The following is a 20,212-nucleotide window of genomic DNA, read 5'->3' as shown; positions in this document are numbered from 1 at the left end:
CCTAGCATGATTCACTCCACTGCGCTGACTGTAGTTTTAGCTGCTCAAATTAAGGAGGTTTCAAAGTTTTTAATGTGTGTGATGCTGTCAGTTTTCATTTTTAACAGCAAAAAATAATAATGAAAGGTTAAGAATGGAATTATTGTGAGTTACAATGTAATATATCGATCTGTGCTCAACAGTGCATTGATCTTCACATTTTTATCATAATCCTGCTTTTAAAGATATAGACATTCTCAAGTGGAGTAAAACAAAACAAAAAAGTTTTGATCTTGATACAATCTTATCAAGGAAGAGGATCGGGAATCCTTCGGAGGCAATGGTTGCTTCTTCCTCCTGACCGAAAAACGAAGGGAGAGAGATAAGGCGTGCGTGCCGCCGCTCATGTAATAATTCCTTTTATCCGCTGTTATATAAGACCGCGCTTAACCCGCCTCCCTCCTTCCCGAGGACTAGTGTGGGCGGGGAGTCGTCGCGGCCGCCTGCCTCTCAGCCGTGGGCGTGGCTTCCGCGCCCCTCCGCTTCCATTGGCTGGTGCGGACGCCTCCGTCCACCCTCGTCGGCCGGAATTTTCGGCAGGGAAGAAGCGCGTCTTTTCACCGAAGAACGCTCGTCGGCGCGGGGAAAGGTGACCTCCATGTTGTTGCCTGGCGGAAGTGCGCCCCCTTCCTTCCTCGGTCGCGGAGAGGAGCGTTTCCGAGCGCCGCCATGTTGGTTGAGGGGACGGGCTGATGGGGAGCGGCGGGAAGTTCTTCCCCGAGCGCTGCAATCGGGCTCTTCCAGGCGCGGGGTCGTTTGGGGGCACGGGGAGAAGCGGGGCTGCAGCCTTCGCCCTGCTGAGAGCAAAGCAGGCGGTCCGCCGAGGGCTTAAAAGCCGACCTTTTACTCCCGGACAATCCCGACCTGCTGCAACGCGCCTCTCCCAGTGCATCTCCCTGCAGTTTTAGTGTTTCCAAAATAAACGCATAGCATGAGGCGGTGGTTGAGCAGAAGTGCTCAGCCTCTATTTTTAAGCAGAGCTTGGGGGGCCATCGGTCATGTATGATGTAGTTGGGATTCCTTCATTGGACTACGTGATTCTTGGGGTCCCTTCCGACTCTGCAGAAATGGGATTCTTCATCTCTCTTCCTCCATAGGCTTTGCCTTCAGAGGAGCGGTGGGGAGGGGGATGTTGATGTTGGCAGCAGCATGCCTTTGGTGAGTGTCCTCATCTAGGCAGTACGGCCCTGGGGATTGGGACCAGTGACCCCCCCCCCCCAGAGAGATGTCACAAGCAGGCAAAAAACACCTCCCAAGGGGATCTCCCAAGACATTTTGCTGCCTAAAATATTGAGCGACAACACTTCCCACTCCACCTAAAGCCAGACAAGTCAAGTTGGCACCTGAGGCAGAAAATCTCACAAGTACCTCCTGCCCTTGCATTAAAATTGCAATAATAAATCAAGTAACTACTATCTTGCTGCCATTTGACACACCAAATCAGCAGCTGGAGGCCACTATCACTTAGTAAGGCTGCTTCCATACAATTGCCTCCCTCCAGTGCATGGCTGCTGTCACCACCGATTTGTGTTTCCCCTCTGGGAGGCACTACCTGCTTGCTTAACACATCACTGAGTGGTGCAGGGCATGGGGTTGCACCTGTGCACAATCCCTACTGTTTACCACCCAGATTAGGGAAGAGAGGATGAGTTGCCTGCAGCTGCTCTGCCCACTTCTACTTGCTCGCTAGGTTTTGCTCCTACCATATGCTGTGGGGTCCTGATGCGTTGCTTGAGGAAGAGGGTGAATGAGTTGGCAGAGAGAGATGTTCGTGTTTCTCTAGGGCCTAGGCTGTGCTATAGCGCCCAGTCTTGCCCATATTGCCTCTTGCGGAGAGGGAGAATAAGAGCTCTTGCCTTTCACCCCTTGCATGGCAGTGTTGGCAAGCCCCAGTGGGGCCACCTAGATAGCAAAGGTGACAGGGTAGAGAAAGGAGCCTCCTCATTTTGTTTGCAGACCCATTCCCTATTGCCATACTTCCCAGAGGGAGAAGCCAGGTGACTAATGGGAAACAGTGGTGACTGTTCCTTTCAGCTGCCACTCACCTTTCCACATTCACAGGCAAGTGAGCAGCACCTGGGTAGGAGGAGATGTTTCTGTGCAACATGCAGAGTGTGCTAAACCTGAGCAACAGCTGGTTAGCATTAGGAGGACCTCCAGAGTCAGCCTTGGCCATTCTGATGCCCTCCAAATGTTGGACTACAGTTCCCACTATGGGAGTTGTGATCCAAAAACGTACTGGCTGAGGCTGATGGAAGTTGTAGTCCAACAATATTCTAAGGGCACAAGGTTGGCAAAGGCTGTCCTGATGTATGCTGGGCCTTGACAGCTGCCCAGTTGTGCTGACTTCTGTTTCCAGTCCTGCACCCCGCATCTGAGCAGCTGGCATTTCAGGGTTGTCTTCAAATTCCAAGTGGATCACCAGTTTCTAAAAAGTAAGTCCTGCTGTGGATAGGGCCAGAGGTATTATGGGGCGTTTGAAACAAAGAGTGCCTGGTGCTAAAGTATTTTAAACAGCAGCTTGGCATAGTTGTCACCTTGTCCTGGACACGATGAGCAGGACTTTTGGAAAGCTGCAGTTTACCCTGCTAAATTTCTGCATGCCATTCTCAGGTTTTTTCCAGAGTGAAAATGAGCCAGTGCTAATATCTAGTTCTACCTCAGGAAATAATGTATATTTTTATTTCATTTTTTGCAAGAATGATCCCTATTGAATCCCTCATTCAGAGATATTCCACTTCAGATAAATTTCTGTCCTGTTCTTGACTCCTTAAGTACAGATCTTTCATCATAACAGATCATTTGCAGTAACCATTTTTGCTAGATCTGAATGACTTTGGGCACAGTCAATACTGCCTAACACAAGGCTGGCCTAATCGTTAGGTGAATATACGGTATGTGGCCGTCCAGGGTGCTGCTGCGGTATTACTTATATTTGTGGGTAGCTGCTTGAAAAACCTATTAAAAAATCTGTGCTGAAGGGGGAGAGGTTGTAGTTTTTTGTTACTGTTTTGCAACCTTGGATTTTGAAATGATTGCAGTTGACCTTGGCACAGATTTGACAGGAAGACACATGGCTTCCACTTCTAGGGGCAGTGCTTGTCTGCTGAGTAATACATTTTACTAATTTCCCTCCACCCCCCTGCCCTTTCCCCTTGTACTCTAGCAGACCCTTGTGGATCACAGCCTAACAGTAAAATCATTACTGGACAAAGAAGTATGGGGTGAGTTGATGGTGTGGGAGGACCCATGTGAATATAAAATAACCAACCTACCTGGGTGCTGTGAAGTTAAGGATTGAGGCAGGAAGGTCCCCTTCCTTCTTCAGTGCCGGCTGCTTGTTTCCAAGTCAGCTCCATCCTCTTTCCTCCCTGCAGGGCATTATGCTTCCAACGCTTCGCCACTTCTGCCATGGCAGGCCTCCTGTGCCCATAGCCAGCATGGGCCCAGTTCGTAGATACTTATCCTGGGAAAACGAGCAGCGTTGCCGAGGGCAGCTTGAGGCGTCTACCAACCGACACAGACAAGAAGCTGCACCAGCAGCTGTTTTGGTGCCCTTGTGCTCTGTGGCTGGGGACCCAGCCATCCTGTACACGCTGAGGTCCAGCACCATGACTGGTGTGCACAAAGGATCTGTCAGGTATTTGGTAGCTCCATACTCCCTTTTCTAAAAGTAAAATTCCCATCATCCTTTCCGTTTGCTCTTTCCTGGACCTCAGAACCCTCCTGAGGTCCCGGAAGTTGCCACAGCGTAGCTATTTCCCTGAAGGCTGCTGGCACAACCTTGGTTCTGGGTCCCCCAACTTTCTGGTCCTGAATTTGCCTTTATAAAAGGATCCTGTTTTGCTCTTGCAGTTTCCCAGGTGGTAAGCGCGACAGCTCTGACCGGGATCCCATCGCCACGGCACTCAGGGAGACTCGGGAAGAGTTGGGCCTGCGGGTAGAGGAGGACTGCGTCTGGGGAATCATGAGGCCTATACCTGATAAGGTAATTTCTCTATTTGGGGGTTCTAGAATCTCCAAGGATAAACTTACACTTGGAAGGTTTTTTGTTAAGGAGCTGGGACTAATATTCCGAATGCTGGGGGAGAGGATTACCTGGAGAAGCGATGATCATGGAGTGATGTGTCAGATGAGAGAGATGAAGGGCTTTCTTGAGTATTGCTGTGGGCCAGGATGTTCACCTGAGGGGCAGAAAGGTGTTTGGCAAGGGAAGGCATCTGGCTTGCATGAGTATTTATCACTTTGGAGCATGCCTTGCAGCAAAAAAGCAATGGGGATGCCTGGAATTCATTGGTTTTAAACTCTGGTTTCCTTTCAGACAAAAATGATGGTTATGCCTGTGCTAGCCAACTTGGGTCCTCTGGAGCACCTGACTCTGAAGCCTAATCCCCAAGAGGTGAATGAAAGAGCAAAAGCAGCACAAGGACACCTCCTTGCATGTTCTTTTTACTGGATGTGTTTCCAGGGAGATGCTTGGGGAAAGTGCAGATGGGGCGGCTCACCCTTTTAGGGGTTGAAAATGTCCTCAGGGGCCACATAGTGAAGTGAGCATGACGTAAGCAGGAAAATGGGCATTGACAAAATCCCAGAATCCTTACCCTGTATTTAAGAATCTGTGACTTCCATTTCGCCCCCAATTCATTAAGAAACAGTAAAAACCCACACTCACATCTACCCCGCACTACTCCCATTGTCATCCATGGTCTAACTAATTTATGGTCTCGTAATATGGGTGGCGCTGTGGTCTAAGCCACAGAGCCTAGGGCTTGCCGATCAGAAGGTCGGAGGTTCAAATCCCTGCAACGGGGTGAGCTCCTGTTGTTCCGTCCCAGCTCCTGCCAACCTAGCAGTTCAAAAGAATGTCAAAGTGCAAGTAGATAAATAGGTACCGCTCCAGCGGGAAGTTAACAGCGTTTCCGTGTGCTGCTCTGGTTCGCCAGAAGCGGCATAGTCATGCTAGCCACATGACCCGGAAGCTGTATGCTGGCTCCCTCGGCCAATAAAGCGAGATGAGCGCCACAACCCCAGAGTCGTCCATGACTGCACCTAATGGTCAGGGGTCCCTTTACCTTTAATACAATTTCACCCTCTTTCCCCCAAAGTTATTGCATTGCCTTTGGTGGCTAAGTGCCTGTCCTCGTTTAAATTCCTTCCCTACACACACACACACACACACACACAGTACGCCTGTCAGTCTGTCTATCTTTTTTCCATTTCTTTCTCATATCAATTACCACCCCACTTTCTCCCTCTACTCCTGAGTCCCTCCGGTACTTTACTCTCCAAGTTGCAGCATTTGAAACAGCTTTGGATGCTCCCAAGTATGTTATTTCTTGTTAATTCCTTCTCCCTACTGCCACTTGCCCTCAGCCATGAAAGGTGCTGTCCCCACAGCCACCATCACTTCCCGAATCGCTCTTCTGCTGCAACAACAGTTGCAGTGCCTTTGGCTGCTCTTGAAAGCGGCCGTGAAAGATCAAGATCGTAGCTTTTCTCATCAACCGAAGCATGACAGTAGCATGTGCTAGTGGCAGTAGCGGGGAAACCTGACCACTCCTGAAGCAGCAGAGTAGTGACTGGTGCTGCTCCAGAAGCTCTGCGAATCCAGAAATAAACACACAGCATTTTTTATTAACATAGCCATTTTACTTGTAAAATGATCTTTTCCCTAGAAACAACACTGGATAATGGCTATGGGTAAACCTCATAAAAATAATAAATTGCAGTATTACAAAAATAATAAATTAGAAAAAAGGAGCTGCCATTTTGAGGGGGTGGTGGTTTTGACGGGCACAGGAAATGGGCTGCATATGGCATATGAGCTACCCCTGCTGTTACGTCTTGCTAGGCCCAAAGTGTCTGGATGGAAGGCTTGCTGGGAATAGTGGATTGTGGTGATTTCCTGGGCAGCTGGGAGTTGGAAAAGGAACCATTGGCTCTGTAGCTAATCTGGGAGATCTGTGCTGCTGCCTCTCCGCCACCTATTTTTCCTCTTGATTTGCAGGTTGAGGCCGTTTTCACACTGTCTTTTCGCCACTTGCTGCAAGAAGAGAACCAGGGCTACACTAACTTCTGCCATAGGGGTTCCTACAGCTACACACTTCCTGTCTTCCTGAACGGTCCTCACCGTGTATGGGGTCTCACAGCCATTTTCACTGAATTAACTCTGGAATTGCTGGTGCCAGGGGCATACCGCAGACGGACTCATGTGCTGGGCAGACGCTGACCTTGGCTACCAAACTCTGCTCCCCTTTTCTATGTTTGCCAAAGGACTTTGATGCAGGTGGTGCTAATCCCTTTCCTAAGTCACCAGAATATTTTCAAAATGCAAGTCTGTCCACTTGTTTGGCACACAGAAATTGGCTTGTCGTCCTGCTCCTGGTGCAATTGCATTTCATCGTTAGTGGTCGGGGAACGAATCGCCTAGCCACTTCTGCTAACAGCTGCTGCCCGACTTGTTTATGAATAGAACTTGAATAAACAGACACACTGGGAACTCAGTGCAGGTATTTGTGAATGTGTTGAAGACAGAACACAGCAGTAGGCAGTCAAAAGAGATGTTGCTACTGGACAGTAGCTCAGCTCCCTTCAGTAGCACTTTGTTGACAGGTCGAGTTAAACAAGGATTTGCCAAGGATCTTAGGTGTCCATGTAATGGCTCAGAACTGTGAACAAATGTTGATCCCTACCTTGTTGTTTATGGTACCCAGGATGCTTGACTGAAGGATGCCCTTTTACTATTTTTCCACTTTTTTCTAGTACTTGCCTTCACAACCTATTTTTCCCACCTCATGCATATGGGAATTTGTTTGATATTCAAGCAAATAATCTCCATACCCTTTCAGCCACGTCCATTTAACGTGGAAGTTGACATTAGGTCGTCCATGTGGATTGAACAAGAATTTCTTGAACTATGTGTACTTCAGAATCAAACTGTTTTGTGACTCGCTAATATACACAGGAATATTTAAACACCTGTTCCATTTTGTATCGGGTTAAGTCTGAATTTTTGTCTGGGTCACAGGCTGTGTAATTCACTGAGCTGCTGGGTTTGCAAGGCATGGGACACCTTCCCCTCCGGTCTTTCTTACCCCTCTGGATTTGCGAGGTGAGCATGCACAGCTGTCCAGAAGAGTTGTCATTGAGGGTCAGGGGACAGTTTGTAGGACCAGGAGTCCCAAAAGATGCTTTGTCAAGAGGTTACTGGGGGAGCCAAGACTATGAGGGGCGGAGGCTGAGTTGTTAAATACACAGCTCTCGCCCACCATTGAAGAGGATGACTCGGAATCCTTGCCTCCAGCAAGTTGAGGGGTGCCTCACATAAGATTGATTTAATCATCTCTACTTAGAACTGATATCCATGAGGAAGCTGTTTCTTGTGAAGTGCTATTAACTAGGAGAACATATGTCTCTCTGTCATAGTTTACAGATACATACAGTACTCTTAGTTTCAGGGCTTTAAAATATTACTTTCCTCGGTCAATAGGTGGCAGTGCTACCTTAAGAGAAACCAGAGGGTTCTTTGGTGGTTTAGAGTGGAGTTTGATGAGACAGCCGGGACACCAGGGGACACCAGGGCGACTAGCTCTGGAGAGAGCAGCCTGCTCCTCCCAGCAACATTTCCCCCTGAGAGGAATGCAAGATTTGACTACCTCCTGCAGAGGGACAGGCAGGCTGGCCTTCCTGTTTGGATGAAATCACTGGGGCAGAAAGTCAGAGGCATGTCTCTGGAGAGCTCAATAACGGGAATCCCCTGCCTGGGCCATGCTTGAAAATTCACTGACTAGTTCCAAGAATGGGCTTCATTTGGTTCTCTGGGAAAAACGACAAGCAATCAAATAACTAAAGTTCCACAGGAAAGATCTGTATAGGTTTTTTCAGGCCACTGAATAAGAGGACAGAAAAGGCTATAAAGAGATAAATAAATTTCAGTGTTTTACTATTGTTTTCCCTTTTTGAGCCAAGGGTAACCCCATTTTTTAATACTATAGATTTAAAATGGAAGAAGGGTTATTTCTATATTTCATTACCTCCTACCACTGCTCATAAGCCTCCCCTTTTTATTGTCAACCTTACCTCTCCCTTTTCTCCCCTTTCTTTCATTCTTGTCCAAATGCCAAAATTAGAAAGCAAACTTTTCAGACTTTGCCGGGGCACGGCTTTTAAAAAAATGTTACCCTGTAAAGTGCCATGTGTGTAAATGCCACTATATTAATAATGAGGATGCATTAATATTACATTTTCATTCTTAGTAATAGTAAATCATTTTAAGATGTATTAAAATACCTGCTTTTTATCTGCTCATGTTTTCTCAAAATATCAGGAAATGGCAAAGCTGCATGGAAACTTAGTGCTACTGATGCTACTGTTTAGGGTTTTACGTAGGAGGGAATTGTCATATTGAGCGGAACAGAGTAAGAACAAAGAGTGTATCTGTTTATGACAGTGAATCTGCTAAAAAGGAATCTTTTCTAAATAACAAAATCTATAGTGTCCCTCCTGCTATCGCTCAGTGCTGGCTCAAGACATTTTGCAGACTGAAGCAGATCCCAAAGAGCAGACCCTGTCCAGTGCAGGCAGTGCTTTAAAAAGTATTGTGGCAACATTTAGACACCAGTTCCTGCCTTCATATTCTACCCCCTGAGGTGGGAGTCTTCACCCTGCCATATGATAGGGCTGGCCGGCCCTGGTTATCCACTTGTTATTGAAAACTGAGCATCTCAGCACAGCTATTGTGTAGAAAAATTGAAGAAAGTGCTTGTGCGCTGTACCTTCTGACACATCTTGGCACAACTGCTGCTTGCAAGAAAGTGCTTGCCTTCTCAGTCGCAGGAATCCATAGGTGCAAACACAGCAAGTATTTACTTTCTCAAATTCTGCTTATTCGGAAGAGCGGCAAGGAGGCTGTCAGCTACAGCATGGAGTGGAACTGACATTATATCCCTGAAGCATTTAAAAGCTTGCACATAACACATTCCTTGAAGAAGGGGGGGATTTAGGATAATTTACGCTATAGAACTACTTGGATCGATTCCACCTGCCCTTTAAGAAACATTCCACACATTTTTTTCCTCACAAAGAAGCTGTCTGATGAATTGTTAGGTGCTTTGTTAAGCTTGTGTGTATGGAGTTCTTTTGTTATTTTGGGTAGGTTTTTTTAATGTTTCAACAGAAGGATTTTAGCGTCAGGCAGTGACACTGGAATACTGTGAGATTAAAGTGACAATCCTCCAGTGAGGAAGATTGAATGGTGCAAGTTGACAAAACACATTGCTTAATTACTTTATGTATGCAGGTCTCTCTCTCTCTCTCTCTCTCTCTCTCTCTCTCTCTCACACACACACACACACACACGTGCTAATAGCAAACTCATTCTCCAGAGGTGAATCCTTGGGTAGCCAAAATAGCACCACACCAGAGGGACACATTAGTTATGCCCATGGTGAACCCCAAGGTTTGTAGAATATATTCCAGGAAGGAGGACTAGGAATGCTTAGTTGTCGCAGCACACTGTGCATCTGTTGGAGGGAGGATGTTCCCAGACCCCTCAGAGGTAAAAGCTGCCTTCAAGTCTTTATGCTTTTTTTGTAATGAGAGCTAGATATTTGCTGTTTAGAAATGACAGCTGGGATTCTCAATGGTCTGATAGTTGTACTGTACTTGAATGGTGCTCTGGAAGGCAGCTTCCATTATTTGTGGATTTGTGACATTATCACAAAATACACTACTGTCCCAGATGTTATTGGGGTGGGTCTGACTAGCTCCTGCACTGCGATTACAGAGTTATAGACTCGCACGGTTCTTGGAAGTCCTTGACTTCATTTGGTTCCCTACCTTAATTGGGTATGAGCTTCTCCTTCCTTGGACTCCTCCCCAGACTAGACCCCGACTCCTCATTTTTTAACAACTCTCCAAGTGTTGTATATCTTATAACTGGCCCTGAGTAGCACCATTATATCCCTCTTGGTTGCAAGTAAGGGCTAGTCATCCGCTGAGCAAGCCACCTGCCATTACATTTGCAGAGCCAGCCTTTTAGGGAACCTATTTCTGGAATTCACAGCTGAAGCTTACCAGTTGGAATATCACTCTTTCATGTTATACTACTGCTGCTGCTACTACTACTACTACTATTACTAGGGCCTAGTAGTAGTAGTGCTAAAACGGCAGACAGACATTACTGTGTACCCTAAACATGCTTTCTAAGAGAGTATGGTCACACTTGTAACACCATATATGGGTTACTATATGAGAACAGTCTGTGTATGCACATTATATTATTGCAGCCTATCAAGCAAGCTTAGAACATAATTGTGCCCCATTCCCCAGCTCCTAGTAAAAACAGTTTGCCTCCTCCTGGTCTGGGAAGTTTACCATATTTTATAAGGGGTCTTATTTCTAAGTCCACTGTCTCTCAAAGCCAGGCAATTTATGACTCCACTGAGCAAAATTCTTCCTTGTCTACATTATGTAATTTTAATCTGGGAAGCATCCTGTAGGATTAGTGGGACTAGTTCTATTTAAATTTATGTATTCTGCTGAATCAGGAACTATTTATCATTTTATTTAGCTGAACCAAATGTTCATAATAATTTCTTCGAGTAACTCTAGCCAATTTTTAATACTTAATGCTCTTTAACAGTTTGACATTTTTATTCTATCTTTGGCTGCCTTCAGGCTAGACCCCTGGGCTCCCACTGGGATTTTCTTCTTTCTGCTGGGACAGTACAACTCCTGTTCTTAGGCCTGAAGCCATGCTGGAAGCTGTGTTTCAAAAAAGCAGGACACTTTTACGGCTAGATAAGCAGCCAGAATTCCTATCCCGAATTAGGTTGTTCATATTCTGGGACACAGGAAGGCAGAGGGTGTGGAATTTATGCCTCAACTGAGGGGGAAAAACATTCTGCTGGAGAATTCTCTTCCTTTAAGTTGTTTTAAAGTCACATACAAATTTCTATAGGGGCTCAAGACCTGGGTTAGGGGCCTTTCACACAAATCCAACTCATGCCAATGATTATCTAAACCCATTCCAATGGGTTCAGGTCCGGTTTTGAGCATGAAATGGCCTTTGGTCACCCTTTAATGGGATGGCCTTTATTGGGAGAGGAACAAGAAGTGCAACAGGAAGTTGATTCTGGTGCTGTTGTTTTAAAACTGGTATGGTGTCTTGGTGCTTGCCTGCTCCCACCATGCTCATTGTGCATATTTGCAAACAGATGTTGCAAGAACACCTCCAATACTCTCTACTCATGAGGAAGGAGACTGTGGTGGCTGAACGTGGATCTGACTACCCCTTGTGGGAAGTGGAGAACTGTATGTGCAGCCCAGCTAAAGATCACTTACTTCAAAATGTGGCAAAAAACCCTCCCCTACTGTGTGTGGGGATCCACCTGCTCATTCTCCCGAGCAGAGCGCTGGACATCTGCCCCAAAGTCTTTCACTGATGGGACCAGAGGCACTTCTCTAATCAGGTAGCCATTTTGCATTAATGGAAACAAACACTCTATATTACCCTCCCTCAGCAACACCATACCGTTAGGTGAACCTGCTGGTGCTAATTCTTGTGAGGTGTTGCGTGTGCTCTCTCTGCCTCTCCCAACAAGCCAATTTTCAGTCCCCTCCTCACAAAGTTGTGATGAACTGAAAAACATGGTTATTCCTCACCAGCAGCAAGAATGCCTACCTTCCCAACCAATTGCACTGCTGCTGTTGAAAACAATGACAATGGGCTTGTGGGAGTGATAGGCCAAAATGCACATGGGCATGTTTGGACTGATTTTCATCACAGATAATTTCTCCACAGAGCAAAGCATGTATAAATTCAGTGGTGGCTGAATTTCTGTGGTGCCCATTGGGATCTGTTAGGGTGGAAAGCAGGGAGCTGGAGCCACTGATAGTCAGAGCCAACTGAATTTAACTCCAGTGGAAATTTAAGTAGGGAAATGAATTATTGTCACTAGTCCTGCCCTCCATCCACGCTGCTTCTAGGTGGCCTTTTGCTTTTGCTGTTACCACATTTGTGAACAAGCGGCATAATAAGCATGTTGTGCACAGGGAAGCAAATATGGACACACCATTTCAAGGAAAGAGATTTAGGTGTTTGGATTCCTTTATAACCCAAATCCATATGCACACAGTTGCTCATGAAGTAACAACCAAAGGTCTCAGATAGCTCCAACTTTGCTGGCTGTTTGTGGTTGAGTTGTGAGTCAAACATAGCATTTCCTAACATACTGCGTAACTTAGCCTTTAGCCAGTGGATCACATCAGCACTCAATAAATCAGAGGGCAGGGAAATGGAAGAAAGAACTTCCAGATTATATTTCAGCCTTCTGTAAGAAAAGGTGTGCCATATTTCACATTAGGAAATGTGTGGTTTTGAACAGTTTCACACATTGTTTTTGAATTAACTTGGCTAAAAGACACAATTGAGAGGGTGGTGGAGCAGATAGGAAGTGTGTCATGATTCAGTCTTACGCCAGCACTTAAAATGGTTCCACATGGCAGTGAGGCTTCCAGCAGATAACCCAAAGCAATCTGGGCCACAGATCAGAGAGGCCTGAAGCGGAAGGGCCTGGCTTTGTACAAACAGAAGACAAAACAGTTAAAGCTGTCTGCGTACAACGTGCAATGAAGCAAGGAGAAATATTAAGCATATATTTGAAGCAGTTTCCCCAGAATCTCTGTGAAGAACAAAATGTATCATTTTCAAGCACCAGGCAGAAGTGGGGAACGTCAGGCCCAGGGGCCCAATGTGTCCCTCCAGGCCTCTCTGTCTGGCCCTTGGGACTCTCCGAGGCTGTCTCTCCTCCCCAGGCCACACCCCTTATTGGCCCTGCTGCTTCATACTTCCTCCAATTCTTTGGACTCCATGGAATGTGTCCTGTGACTGTAGTAATGCCTCTTGTTGGCCTGGATGGAGAGGGGTACATGTAGGACCCTCTGACTTGTGTGTGGCTGGACAGTAGCCTACTGTACAAAGGTAAGGATCATATCTGTTGCCCTGCCCACCATTGGCATGTGCCCCCCTCCCAAGGTTGCCCCGAGAGAATGTAGCTCTTAGGCTGAAACAATTCCCCCACCCCTGGGATAGAGAGATATTAAGAGTTGTGGGTCCAGATGGCTGGGTCTTATGTCCCACATTCCAGAGCAAGTATTGAGATGCTTGAAGTGAAAGGCAATTATTCCAGGGCTGTGCATGTTAGTACTACCCATGCCGTGCCTTATGGTGTAAGCAGCTGTTTTCACTAGATAAATTAATATGCATTTGCTGTATATGGGCATAGGCAATAACTGCTGCTTATGTCAGCCATTTTTATACATGACAAATATGAGTTTACATCAACATACCCGTGATAAGGAGAGTGCAGCATGTGGTATATTTTCAACATTTGGAGCTCAAACCAACCTAACTCCAGTTCTAATTTTGAGTATTCTTGTTTTAAGGCATTTCAGAGCAGCAGGTTACTTCTGATTCAACAGTCTTTCATGCTTTTTATTTAGGCAACACAACAGCAAATAGGCTTAATCAGCATCAAAGGTCTTAAAGCATTAAAGAGGAAATTGACTCCAGATGTGATACAGGGAGTGCTGGATCAGCAGGGACACAAATATAAAGAAGTAGATGATCTCAGCCATTGTCTTTAGCTTTCCACTATTCTGAGTCTGCCAGTTTCATTATGGATAAAATGGTGGGTGGAAAATTTCTAGCTCCATATTACCTATTTGTCTGTTCAGGTGTTAGATGCACCAGGAGAGAGCAAGACCTCTGCTCTATGGTAATTTGAGGTTTGCACTAGATTAGCCACTTACCTCTTACTTTAAACTGTCAACCCTTATTCTAGAGCATCACAATAATGTAAAGTGTAACAGAAGAGGCCGTGGCTCCAAAAGGACCTCCCAGCAACCCCCATAGTCCTCCTATCGTCAACTAATATACCGGTACTTATTCCAGTCCAGGAATGGAGAGCCTGTGGCCCTCCAGATGTTTCATGACTAGTGGTCAAGGAAGATAATGGGAATTGCAGTTCAGCAACTTTGCTAAATGAATAAATGCTTAAGCCAAGAATAAACTTAGCATATGAAGTGTAAGTATTGATCCTTGCATTTATTTTTTCAGAAATTGTTCAGAAATCTTGGTACTTTATATAATGAATGTCTAAATATTAATTAGGTTTGGTTTATATCACCAGTGAATGTATGTAAATATACCAAAACCTTGAGGGACAATACTCTGAAGAAGAAAACTGAATGCTGTAGCTTAAGCCAAGATGAGATGTAACATATGAATTGTAAGTATTGACTCTTGTATTTGTCATTTCAGATATTACTTTAAAATATTGATATCTTATGTAATAAATGTTCAAATACTAACAAGGTTTGGCTTACACCACCAGTGAATACATTAAAACCTTGAGAGAGAATTTAGTGAAGAAGCCCGAGACTCCTTATGGGCGACACAGGTGACAAACGCTGTCACCCTTTCTAACATTTGTGCGTAACATCTTCTACACTCCATCTGATCAGACTCACCTTCGTTGATATCCACAGGAGCCTGGCTAAAGGAACTTTTAAGACTGAAATTTTCCTTTTGTACAAACTTGAATTAGTTTTCTGTTTGTGACTTCTGTATTAGATTTTGCACATTGTTCTCTCAATTCTTGGATTACTAATATAAGATTTAAAACGTGGAATGATTTGGTAGATTTCTGTGCGCCGTTTATGTGCTGCTTAATGTGTACCGGTCTACTACAAGTATTGGCGGCACAGGTTTATTTTTTCAGTTACTGCTCATTGGCAAAATGAAAGCTGTAATGTGCCATTTGTTGCCTCTGTAAATTACAGTTACTTTCTTGGATCACTTCAAATAACCTATAATGTCAGGCTAACAGCTCCAGCTAATAGTTACATGATAATCTGTGTCTAGAGGAGAGTGACATAGATGGTGAGGAGCCTGGACACAAAGTCTAGGAGAAGAGGCTGAGAGAATAGCCTAGAGAGGAGATAATTAAGAAGTGATATGATAGCTGTCTTCAGTTGCTTGAAGGGCTGTCACAAAAATAATGGAGCAAATGCGTTTTCTCTTGCTCCAGAGGATAGGACCCAAGCCAAAGGGTTAAAAAATAAATAAAGGAAAGGAGATTTAACCTGTGTACACATTTCCAGCTTAAAATGCGGCTAGGTCATTCTTCTCAATTCAGATCAAATCTGGTTTGGAGGGAAATGCATCAAAACACAGTATTCCATAAGTGACAGGATAGATACGGAATGTGGCTAATGTGTGTACAGTGGTACCTCGGGTTACAGACGCTTCAGGTTACAAACGCTTCAGGTTACAGAGTCCGCTAACCCAGAAATAGTACCTTGGGTTAAGAACTTTGCTTCAGGATGAGAACATCCTGACAGTAAGAGCTGTTCTACAGTGGAATTTGCTGCCAAGGAGTGTGGTGGAGTCTCCTTCTTTGGAGGTCTTTAAGCGGAGGCTTGACAGCCATCTGTCATGAATGCTTTGATGGTGTTTCCTGCTTGGCAGGGGGTTGGACTGGATGGCCCTTGTGGTCTCTTCCAACTCTATGATTCCAACAGAAATCGCACGGCGGCAGCAGGAGGCCCCATTAGCTAAAGTGATACCTCAGGTTAAGAACAGTTTCAGGTTAAGAACGGACCTCCAGAACGAATTACCGGTAAGTTCTTAACCCGAGATACCACTGTATGCTGCTTTTCAAACCAGCAGTGGGAGTGCACTGGAAGCAGAGTAAATGGGAGTGTGTACACAACCTTAGACTAAACATTAGGAAGAACTTCTCGACATTACCAGATATTGGATAACCAGGGAGAGGACTGCCTCGGACTCTCCTTTCTTAGAGGTTCTAACACTAGGCCCTGCTCCCTAGTGTAGTTGAATTAGCTTGTCCAGGCCTTGCCCCCTAGCCCTTTGCCTCAGCGCCAACACAGTTTTCTCATTCCTCTTCCTCCTCTGTTATTGTGGGCTCATCACTATATAGTGGAGTGCATGTGCACAGTACATCCAAGAAACATGGTGGCTGGGCTATAGGAATGGCAGCCACCACAAAAGTGGGGTATGATGAAGAAACAGTGACTTGATGGGCTAAGTTGCAGGCCACCTCTTGAGGATATCCAGTAATCAATTGATACAAAGCACAAGCCAGAGATGGATTAACACAGCTGAGGCTGGAATCAGATGCACACTTACATGAGTAAACTCCATTTTATAAAATTGCAACTAACGTCATACATAAGCTAAAGCTGTGCATTCTATTGAAACCAATGCAACTGTCAAATATGTCAGCTTTGGAAAATGCATTAATTGGCTTCATTCACATGTTCTTATAAGCCAGAGTCTTGGTCTACTGCGAGTTACTGTGCCCAATTGCTCCCGCTTTGATTGTCACTAGGTGCAAATGGAATAAATAAACCAGGAAGATGTAATCAAGTTTGGTTTCCTGTTACATCTGAATCCAGGATCATGGTTTGTTGCTCCAAAATAAGCCAGGATCTGTTAGCCAATAACAAATTATGACTTAAGAATGACTGGTGATCTTGGCTTGTTAGGGAGAAACAAATTATAGTCCTGGGTTCAGATATAACAGGAAGCCAAGTTTAATTGTGGATTCCTGGTTTATTTATCCTGCTTGCACATCATGCACAATAAACCAGAAGCCATGGCTTATGGTGACATGTGCATGTGGCAATGGTCAGTCTATGGTAAAAGCTTGCCAGGTTTGCTAGCTGATCAGATTTCCCACCAACATTTTACAGATACAGCAAGGCAGTGGGTAGGATTTATTTATACACACAGCTGTAAGGCAGAACTAACCGATAATGTGCCAGAAGTTTGTAAACTCGATGGATGATGCACTTAGAAAATATTTTTCCTATTTACTTTCCCATGAAACTGTTATTTTAGCTGTCTTTTTATATTTGCAGAAGTGTTTATTTTCAACAGAAGTTAATGAGTCACAGGAGCAAGGAGAGGAAACAGTTGGTAGCTAATTGCTAAGTGCAAATGTCATCTGAGCATGCATATTTTGAGGCTGAATGAAGGGATACAATCATAACAGATGAGCTACCTTCAAATTCTTATATATTCCAAGGAATAGGAATAGGATTTCTGAGGGTTAGGTTAGCCCAAACAGATGCTCATCAGTCATGCAGGCTACAGAAGTGAACTTGAGTTCTTAAAGCTGATATGGAATGACCCATTAAAGTTTCCAATAATGGTCTATTGAGATCAGGAACTCATTTTTCCCACTTAAGATATTAGGCTAGTTTTATTCCACTGCAGCTCTTGTCAGGATCAGAGGGGCTACAGCTGAGCTATTGCACAGATGGGTAGGCCTGCTGTGATTGTACCTCACAAGCCTTGCCTCAGAAAATTTAATACTTGACTGCATACCTCGGGCCTAAATGACTGTGACTGGGAAAGAATTACTTCCCAGGTCTTACAGGCTGGTGATGTTACTGAAGTTTTGCTTCCCACTTCAAGGCATCCCCCTGTCTAATAACAAACTCGGGGGTAAGTGCCAACTGAAAAGCAGTCCAAACAGAAGGGTTGTGGGCAGTTGTGCTGATTCAAAGAACTAATCCGGTTGAGCTTTACAAGATGGCTTTTGTTTTGTGTCTCTGTCAGATTCTAGTCATGGCAGCAGGGTTGTAGCTTCTGGAAGAGCTTCTCTAGTTCAGAGCTTGGGAAGTACAGGAGAGCATGAGTGGGGTTCCAGTTCTGACCTGTTCTCATTCATTGGGCTGTGGTGTGAAAGGAAATCCTGTCTTCATTGGCACTGAATCCCCTTAGAAGTGATTCAGTGGATAATGGTACCAAGATACAACATTCCTTTTTAAAATAGGAAACAGTGGGCCTATTCTGGCTTAAAGCCTTTTACAAAAGAGGCACCCCTTTGTACGGAATAGCTATACAACCAATGGTTCAAAACTTCTCCCACAATTGGATGGTACGCCATCAAATCGTTCACTTCATAAGTAGTTTAGACATTTGCAAACAAGGCACAAAGTCATTAACCATGTTTGAAAATGTTTTCTATACAACAGACCCTAAGAGCAAAGGTTTAATTTCTTTAATTTGTAAAGCTATTGTAAACTTTTCAACATCAAAATCCTCCAATTTGCAGACTAGATGGGAAAGACACTTTTGGGAAGAGAATGATGATGTTTTGTGGGGAAGAATGTGGCCCACAAATCCTTTTCAAGCTTGTGTGCAAGAAACTACCTTAAAGCTACAGAGGGTACTTGGATTCCACACGGCTAAATAGACAAGAATACCTCTCCACAAAATACATTCTCCACAATGCTGGAGAAACTATGGGAATGAAGGAACATGTGGTGGGAAAGCCTACTAATTAAAAACTTTGGGTTAAATATATTTCAGGAAATGGAACAAATTACATTTCATTTGATTACTTCACATCCCCAAATGGCACTACTTTCAATATCTGCAGATGAAGCACAAGATCTTAATTATGCATCTTATAATTGCAGCATGTCTTGCTGTTGCTAAGCACTAAGAGCAAGAGGAAATTGAATGCAAACTTATATGAAATTTGGTATGCTTATGTTTGGGACTTAACCTTGATGGAAAAGTTGATAGAGTACAAAAAATAAGACAACATGAGAATCTACAAAACTTTTACAAAACGTGGTCCATTTTTATTTCATTTGCAGCAAAAAAGGCAAAACAAAACAAAAAAAACACCCATGTGTATAAACCACCCAAAATGCATGGGAACCTGTGAAATGACACTTTTAAAATTGGCACATTAATGTTTTATTTTCTTATTACTAATACAACTGGATATAGTTGGCATTACTGGGCATGACAGGAGGGAACTGTAATTTATTGTATATTTGTTCCTATATTCAAAATTAATTAGCAAAGCATAAAGCTTTTGCAAACTGGCCAATAGAACAGATCGGGCGAATTTTCACCAGTTCCATATCAAGGGTGCCAGCACTGAAAAGGCCCTGTTTCTGGTGACAACCAATCTTGCCTCAGTTGGTACCACAAATATAAAATAGACAGAGGCCTCAGCCTGATCTTGGAGAAAAATAGAATAACTACTTAGAATACCTATATAAAATATATATTAAAAGATGGGACTTCTGGGGAATGAGACAGGACATCTGGTAAAAAGGAGAGGGCCACCTGTTGCTTTTTATGACATAAAGTAGGTATGTTATTCTTGGTAAGAATCCAGTAACTCAAGAGTCTTGTTTTTATATTGCAATTTATACTACCAGCAGTATAGCACAGGTTTCTATAATGGTTGCACCTTTCCCCTGTGATAACACTTAGGGGCTTCTAGCCTCCCAGGCTCCAATTCCAAAAGCATGGAACTCATTTTGATTATTTTGTTCAGGGTGAAACTGTAACCAATATTTCAGCCCTGTTCCCTGCACTGCTGCTGCTGTCATCTCCTCTCCTTTATTGCATTTGCACTAAAATGAGAAGCTGCCCTGCGCTGGAGAGCTGTACCACCTGTAAACTTTTGGGCATCACAGTCTGCTCTTCACCACAATAGCTGTGGTGAGGTAGGCATAGATTATGGGCGTTTTCTTCTAAGGTGGGCTTCTTTCACCCAGTTTCTATATAGATTCATGAACAGGGTTCTTCTTTATGCACTCTTTATAGCATTTGTACATCTGAAAATAAATGCAAACCCTCCTTTGTTGCAAGAAAAAAAGAGGAAGAAAACACAATAGTCCTTATGTAATGGTCCTGACACTTCTCCCTTGAGTTTCAAGTTCGTGTATAAATCACAGCCAATGAAAACAAACAGCAGGGCAAGACAGAAAAACAAGGTTAAGCAGGGAATGTCTGAGAAACAGACAGAGACTACCTGCCAGCACTGCAGGGGAGGATCTGGAGAAAAGCAGCATCTATTCCTGTCTCCCTCCTGCCCCTAAAGCACACAGCAGGGTCCTGGTGGTCCTTGGTGCTTCAAGTTATTAATATAACTATTTATAAAAGAGCATTGTAATTAACCACCAACATAGCAAGCCGCCTGAGGTTATGATCTGTGACTTTCTTAGAGCATATACATTTCTTAGCACAACAACAGCAGGATTCTGATCAGAGTTTCTGAGCAGTGTGATAAATTGGTTTTAAATAATAATACTGGCTCTGTGTCAAAAAATA

General features: G+C 44.3%; 1 protein-coding gene across 1 annotated transcript; it reads left to right on the top strand.

The window, feature by feature from the left end:
- The first annotated feature begins 468 nt into the window (after positions 1–468).
- NUDT8 (nudix hydrolase 8) lies at positions 469–7,029 on the top strand. Its single transcript, XM_033157632.1, has 5 exons — positions 469–628; positions 3,417–3,679; positions 3,895–4,027; positions 4,361–4,438; positions 6,047–7,029. The coding sequence occupies exons 2-5, from the start codon at positions 3,423–3,425 to the stop codon at positions 6,266–6,268; spliced, it is 690 nt and encodes a 229-aa protein (XP_033013523.1). The 5' UTR covers positions 469–628; positions 3,417–3,422; the 3' UTR covers positions 6,269–7,029.
- The last annotated feature ends 13,183 nt before the right edge of the window (positions 7,030–20,212 follow it).

This window comes from Lacerta agilis, chromosome 1 (assembly GCF_009819535.1).
Source record: "Lacerta agilis isolate rLacAgi1 chromosome 1, rLacAgi1.pri, whole genome shotgun sequence".
Lineage (NCBI taxonomy): Eukaryota > Metazoa > Chordata > Lepidosauria > Squamata > Lacertidae > Lacerta > Lacerta agilis.
Note: the sequence above shows the minus strand (reverse complement) of the source record. Positions and strands in the feature narration are given on the sequence as shown.

Excerpts from the sequence above, each read along its gene's own strand:
- NUDT8 (XM_033157632.1), top strand. The coding sequence starts at position 3,423 with ATGCTTCCAACGCTTCGCCACTTCTGCCATGGCAGGCCTCCTGTGCCC. Across the intron at positions 3,680-3,894 it reads GTGCACAAAGGATCTGTCAG|TTTCCCAGGTGGTAAGCGCG; the intron begins GTATTTGGTAGC and ends TTGCTCTTGCAG. Across the intron at positions 4,028-4,360 it reads TGAGGCCTATACCTGATAAG|ACAAAAATGATGGTTATGCC; the intron begins GTAATTTCTCTA and ends GTTTCCTTTCAG.